The sequence below is a fragment of the Scardinius erythrophthalmus genome (assembly GCF_964197995.2).
Source record: "Scardinius erythrophthalmus genome assembly, chromosome: 1".
NCBI lineage: Eukaryota > Metazoa > Chordata > Actinopteri > Cypriniformes > Leuciscidae > Scardinius > Scardinius erythrophthalmus.
In genome coordinates, this window is record NC_138221.1 from 50,982,963 (window position 1) to 50,990,818 (window position 7,856).

The 7,856-nt window shown below is 34.9% G+C and overlaps 1 protein-coding gene across 1 annotated transcript; it reads right to left on the bottom strand.

Annotated features, from left to right (window-relative positions):
• Positions 1–2,509: 2,509 nt before the first annotated feature.
• Positions 2,510–7,238, bottom strand: cabp5b (calcium binding protein 5b; the record flags this gene model as incomplete). Its single annotated transcript, XM_081374556.1, has 6 exons — positions 2,510–2,538; positions 4,965–5,112; positions 5,204–5,313; positions 5,520–5,663; positions 6,742–6,772; positions 7,191–7,238. 6 exons carry the CDS (start codon positions 7,236–7,238, stop codon positions 2,510–2,512), a joined length of 510 nt encoding a protein of 169 aa, XP_081230682.1.
• Positions 7,239–7,856: the final 618 nt, after the last annotated feature.

Here is a 7,856-nt window from a genome sequence, read left to right on the forward strand (position 1 = left end):
AGGACAGAGGCCGCACTATGCATAGACGTTTTTTATTCGTTGCACAAACGCGTTTCGGCGTGTGCCTTCTTCAAGGCACACGCCGAAACGCTTTTGTGCAACGAATAAAAAACGTCTATGCATAGTGCGGCCTCTGTCCTATTCTTATGTTGCCATTAATGAAACATTGTAGGCTATATCATTCCACAGAGAAGAGCTATGTGAGCAATTATAGAATAAATGGTCTAACGTTTCTGTTTCCACAAAGCAAAAGCTGCATTTTTCGTCTACGGTAGGCTATAAATTTAGAGATAATCTTGTTACAGGGGTAATAAATTATATTTCTTTTAATTTGTTTGTAATTAAAAATGTATGTGGGTTACTCCATGCTCCATTCCAATTAATATTTTCATACAAGGGGGACCATTTGTATCTGGAGGCAGGGATAGATTTTGCAAATAAAAGATTTTTATTACTTTGTTGTTAACTTCTCTGTCTAAGATCTAGACCATTTATTGAAACACTGCTGTAGAAAGACCAACAAGTTAGAGCCTGTTTATGGAATATTCGCTTCTTTTTTATTAAATCCAAGCAATTGGGTGATGACAAATTTAAAATTAAGAGGCTTTAATATTAAACAAAAAATCACTTTAAAGAAAAGCTTACAAAACAAAACAAAAATCATGTCTCCCGATCGCCTATTGCAAATCCAATCTTACTCATGCTATTCACTTTTCGTTATCAACATCGGAAAAATAACATTAGATTGGGACGACGTGTGTATCAGGCGTCTTATTAGGCGACGTACTGAGGGACGACGTGTGTATCAGGCGTCTTATTAGGCGACGTACTGAGGGACGAGGACGACGTGTGTATTAGGCGTCTTATTAGGCGACGTACTGAGGGACGACGTGTGTATCAGGCGTCTTATTAGGCGACGTGCCTGGTTCAGACGTTATGATTGTTTATACATTTCTCACGTACGCCGTCGCCACGTCGCCGTAAGGTATACGTTACAACTGTGACGCCGCCGTGACGTCGCCGCCGGTCTGTCGTCTGACGTCTGTATCAATCCCATTCAAAAATAGACACGGACTGACGGCGACGGAAGGGTAGACTGCTCCTTCGCCTTCTTCAGGGTAGACTTAGAAAAGTCATTATCCGCTCGCCATAATCATAGGCACTTTGATGTGGCTACATGCATAGTATGATGCACTGTGATACATTCCTCCCATAACCACCATTCAAATTTTGTGACTTGTGCCACAGTAGATCTTCTTTTGGCTCGGACCAGACTGCTCTCGTGCATCAATGAGCTTAGGGCGCCCAACACAATGTTGCAGGTTTGCCGGTTTGTAATAACTGTAATAATCCAGTGAGATTTTTGTATGCTCACGGAATCTGACAACAGCCGGTGCTCCACACGGAGATCTGATCTTATACCATCATGGTATGTCTCCAATACACTTTAAGAAATCTACCTGAAAACTGTGAGCAAGTGTCCCAAGGGCAAAAGGGTCACACCAAATATTGATTTGATTGATTAAAATCTATTTATGACATTATTTTAGAAAGCATCCTTACTTTAAAGCATTTTTACACAAGTGCCTAAAACAGTTCACAGTACCGGCTTTACAGGTATGTTTCTTCAAGCGACGTTGCCACAGTTCTTCTGGCATCGTACTAAAGGTATACAATACAGGCCTTGATCATCTTTGACTTTAGGAATTAGCCCTTGAAAGGGGTTGGAACAGAAAAGCAAAAGTCTTTGTTGATTTTCATCCTTACAGTGCCTATTTTTTTATTAATAACATTTGTTTCTGTTACTTGTATTTGTAAATTGCTTGGATGTGGCCGCTAATTTAATTCATGTAAATGTTGTTTGAATTTGTATCAGGAAATTACAGGCAGATTATGGCAGATTTCTATCATAATATTTACTCATGTGATGCTCTTTCTGTTTAAAATGTATATAAGTAAATAATTACAGACACACATTGATGCAATACAGAATTAGAGAGCGGATAGACTGTGTTCCAGTTCCAGTTTTCAGTGATGAGCTTAACTAAAGCCTATGATCAAATTACAACAATATCAGGACATACACACTAATGCAAAATTCAAAATCAGGACATACACACACACTAATGCAAAAGTAATAACAGTCCGAGAGAGTTTTTAACTTGGTTTTATGCCAAAAGTTCAAGTACAGTATGTGTGTCCAATGAAAAATACAATCCTATTCCGAACATATATGTCAGACATGCGCTGAAATATTGTTACATAATACTGATATATGACATTATTATCATTTACAGAGTTTATAGAGGATTCAGTGTTTGAGGTCAAGTAAAACAAAACAAAGTGGCACAAAGTGGAGTAAGATATAAATACACAAACAAAGTGGTATAAAACAGTTCCAATATAAATAGTATTGTAGCCATTGACTTTATTGACGGTCTGACTGATGCAGATGCTTCCGTCTCTGGAATGATTTCCTCAGGCCTTCTTTAACGTCTCAGGTGCATTCTCAAATTTTAGACATCATTTTGACAAACTCTAAAGGAGAGAGATAAAAAAAGAAAAAGAAAAGCATTAGTTTTAACTGGAGCACAGGCTGACATAAAGTGAGATTATTTCTCAGTATCCAGTCCATATCAGATTTGCATTTTAGATTAATTCTTATCTATTTTGTATTTAGATATTCTTATCCATATTATATTATATTAGGCTATATTATAGAACTTTTAATTATTTTACCAGCTTAATGAGATCAAAATCTCTTTTCCAAGAGATACCTGGCCAAAAAATTACCATATAAAAATGGTTATGGAAACATTTGTACATTTTAGTTAATCGTACACTTAATGTGAAGCTAATTTTAAAGTATCAGGGTTCAGCACAAGCCTGTTCTTGACCTCACATTTGATCACACTTATAGTCTTATTAGTTTAATTACTGAAACACCTCAGCTGCTCCGACGATGTTTATACGTTAAAAAAGGTTCTCAACACTTCAGTAATTACTAAGGTCAGTCCAGCGTTATGGTGTTTAAAGTCCATTCACATGCATTCCGCATGTGAAAAGGTTCTGCTATCTGTGTGTAAATAGCCAGTGTGGCAGTGCTAAACTAGAACAGAGTGTGAAGATCCTCCTACAATGCAGTGGTTCTTTACTAAACCAGAACAGTTGGCTAACGAAGTAGGCTATTGTAACTTCTGTAAAGTAGGCTAGGCTACATTTTTCAAGAAGCCTGTATTTTATAGACTTATTTTTGGAAGCTTTACTTCACTATTCAAAATCACATGCCTATCGTAGCCTACTTTTTACTCCACTACATTTCATAAAAACACGTGGTTTTGAATTTTGAACCAAAGAAATCGTCACCGGCTCGAGACGTGATAGCAGTGTTTTAGTTAATCTGTTAAATCGGTTTGCAAATCACACTGAACGATTCATTTGTGAATTCGACCGTCTGTTCTATGGCAAGCCGTTTTAGCTTAAATTGTACCCAGCGTTACTCGTCGTAATTGCATTTTTACTTGTAGCAATTACAATTAGAGAGCTCTCTAATTCAGTTATTACTATTAATAATTACATTTACAGAGCTCTCTAATTCAGTTATTACTATTAATAATTACATTTACAGAGCTCTCTAATTCAATTCTTACTAGTAACAATTCCAATTAGAGAGCTCTACAAATGAATTTTTACTAGTCATATGTCTCCATTGACTTCCATTTATTTTTAATTACGGAGCAATTGAATTGTTACTAGTAAGAATTACAATTAGAGAGCTCTACAATTCAATAATTACTAGTAAGAGTGCAATTACAGAGCTCTCTAATTGAATTTTTACTAGTAAAAAAACGAATTAAAGATATGTATAATTGCAGAGCTCTGTAATTAAATTAAAGAGCTCTGCAATTGCATTCTTACTAGTGACAACTGATTTAGAGAGCTCTCTTGGAATTGTTACTAGTAAGAATTGAATTAAAGAGCTCTGCAATTGCATTCTTAGTAGTAACAATTGAAATAGAGAGTTCTCTAATTGGAATTCTTACTAGTAACAATTCAATTGTAGAGCTCCGTAATTAAAAATGAATGGAAGTCAATTGAGACATATGACTAGTAAAAATTCATTTGTAGAGCTCTCTAATTGTAATTGTTACTAGTAATAATTGAATTAGAGAGCTTTGTAATTGTAATTCTTACTAGTAATAATTGAATAAGAGAGCTCTCTAATTGTAATTGCTACTAGTAAGAATTTAATTGTAGAGCTCTCTAATTGTAATTGCTACTAGTAAGAATTTAATTGTAGAGCTCTCTAATTGAATTCTTACTAATTACGACGAGTAACACTGGGTACAATTAAAGCTAAAACGGCTTGCCATAGTATGTGAACTAAATTTGCTGTAAAAGGGCAAGCTGTTTAAGCCCATTGTATGAAATAGGCTACCTGAATGAAGACATGTCCACATTTTTTTTTTTTATTTTTTTTTACCGCCTGAAAAGTAAGTTTTAGGTAAACAACTTTAAAATAACGAATGCTTCTTTGCCGCTGCCATAGCAGTTTCAAATGTAGTTAGTCCTTAAATGTTAACACATTTTTTCCCTATGAAGTTTGTCACAAACAACCACACACGTATTTTGAGCAGAATGTAGACTAGCCTACATAAAATTGGAAAATAAATAAACATATCCAGTAGGCTACTTTTTAATTTTAATACGTAAGTAGCCTACATTAAAAACTAGTATTTTTGTATTTAATTTTCTGGAGTATTATACTTTACTTTATTACTTTGTCCACCACTGATATTAACACTCACAGTTTCTGTTATTAAAAACTTTGAAAACGCAGCATTGTCATAATTACAGCAGAAATACCAGAGGAAATAGCTTTGAATATTGTATTGCCAAGAAGAACAACTGTGCTAATAGGCTTTTGGCTGTCTACATTATGTTGAAATATGAATCTATTTTACCTTCAAAATCAACGTTCCCGTCTCCATTGTTGTCTACTTCTCGGACCACGGCTTCTATTTCCCTATTGTTTGTGGTTTCACCTAGCAGCTTTAGCATTGCATGCTTCAGCTCTTCCTTGGTGATAGAGCCGTCACCGTCCATATCAAACTGCACAAAAATATAAAAAGATTACTCTCGTTTATGCTTTTTGTTGGAAATATGTTTGGGAAATGGAAAAGGAAAAAGGTATATTCTTTACCTCTCTAAATGCATCTTTCAACTCTTTCAGTCCGATCATTCCAGATGTTTCTGCCAGTAGCTTTGGGGCCATGAGGTCAACAAAATCCTGAAAATCTACACTTCCTCCAACTGAAAAAACAGGCAGATAGAGGATAAAGATTAGCAGAGATCTATGTGATCAACACATGATAAATAAATAGATGGAACATACAGTGTTTCAGCCAGAGTGATGAGCAGACATCAGTACAAAACACATTGACTGGACGAGCATCAAATCACAAAACAACTTCTAGCACATATGTGAAACGGAGATGGGAAGAGGACGGATGTCTCACGGTTCATGTTGATGTTCTGGCTAAGCTCAATCAGTTCCATCTCAGTGGGCATGTAGCCCATCGTCCTCATCAGGTTGCCCAGATCTTTACAGCTGATCAGACCATCCTTATCCTTATCAAACTCTGCGAACGCCTCGCGCAGCTCTGCAATACACACAAGACGATTTAATTAACAGAGTTCTGGGTACACGACAAACTGTTTCAATACATTAAAAAATCTGGGATTTATTATTATTCTTTCATTTAAACCCAATAGAAATATACAAAAAGGATTTTGAAAAATTGTAAGCTAAGAAAAGCTACTAATCAAAATAAGTATTTGTGACATGGATCATTTGACTATACTTCTGTCATTAAAGCGAGAGGACAAACCCAATACTACGAAAACATAGTTTGTATCAACAAATGTTACATTAAAGTAGAAAAGATTATAAAACAGAAGCAGTTTCAGTAGTACTCTCATTGACTTCACTGAATTACATTGGCATCTGGCGCATCTTATTCTGTAAGATTAATGTACTGTAGTTATATAAATGAACCAGAAATGTGGAGGTAAACATTAGAAAATAAAACCGTTTAATAAGATAAATAACACTGGTTTACAGCCAAAATGCATCTGAAATAAATATAGTCAAACTTTACTAATTATGGCTCACTGAGAATGAAAATAATGCTTAAAATTGTTGATTGGCTCTAGTTTTCAAGATATGCTATTGGGTCGGTATGCGAACCTTGACTTGGGAATGGGGGAAAATAAGTGAGTTATAAAGGGAAAGGATCTCAATTTAAACCAAAAACCGCAAGCACCAACCACCAATCTTTCTTTTTTAGCTTAACTATGATATTAATATGATATATAACCCTTTGCTGATTTTTAAAGTAGGCTATTACATAAACAGGACAGTAATAACTAATTACATTGGTCTATAAGTCCTCTGCTTCAGAGATAAAATGTGCTATTTATGTATTTGCGATGTGCTGAATTCAAATATGTCAATTAACTAATTGGCTAATGTTTCCAAGATATTTAAGTTTTTACATTTTACATCTATATTAAATATTGTGTAGATATTACCGGCTGTCACCTTTAACAGAGAGTCCCTGATTATTTCTTGAAAATTAATTGATTACAAAATATGAAATCTTTATCAAATGTCGGTTTAAAATTTAATTTAAGTAAATTGTTATTTTAGAATAAAAGCAGTAAAACAATTGCACTTACCTTCTATCTCCTCATCAGCGAGAGGACGCTCCTGTAAAACAGCGACAGTTATGCTTCCTTGTATGTGCATCAGCTTTACATATTTACCCACATTTTTGGATTCAGCACAACTTTTATGCAAGCACCAATCTGTTGATGTCTTAGGACAGATTTTGAACTCATTCTCTCTCCTGCAAGCACCCATTAATCTCTTATTTCCAAAAGCATTAGAGAGATCATTCTTGTGCTAGACAGACCATTCAGATTTATAACTCTAGATGGATATTAACAGATTGGTTCTGAATGAGCTCAGCAAAAGCAAGAGATCCTTAGTGCATAGTGCAGCAGTGAGGAAACTTCAGGTATAATCAACTGCTAGAACTTTTTTATTTTTGTTTTTAATGTCTAGCAATATACTCTGGATCAGTACCAGAATACAGGATACACATATATAAGAAAAAGAGACTTACAGTGTTTTTAGATCCTCTTAGGAAAATGCATGCCGGCCCCAGACTCATATCTGACAGCCTCTTCTGTGTGTCTTCTGAGTGTCTTGAAAAATGTTCAGATATTGAACATACTGTAATTTGTATTGTGACAAAAAAACATAACTTTGACTCTGCAACTATTGAATATAACACCAAATTGTCATCACAAGTTTGCAGCAAGTATGGTCTTAATGTGCAACCGCTGGTATTTAAAATATTTTTCATGTTTTTATTTTTATTTTATTTTTTATTATGAATTTGAATTATAATTTGACATATTCTTTGGAGGCATTTCTTGAATGAAACAGAACATCTTGGTTACACTTTATTTTAAGGTGTCTTTGTTACACTGTAATTATATAATTACTGAATAATATTAATTAACTACATGAACTACTTACTAGGGTTAGTATAGGGTTTGATTTGGTTTAGGGCTAGTTGCATGTAATTATGCATAAATTATAGTTATTACTATAGTAACTACGTGTAACATATGTTACAATGACACTACATTGCAGTTCAGAAGTTTCTAACAAACATTCCCTCACCTGTTCAGCTGCTCTGTCCACAGAAAGGAGTGGAAGAAGGTCTGTCCTCTTTAGTTTTGTGTTGCTTCTGCCAGCCAACTCTCTTTTCCTGCTGTTCTTT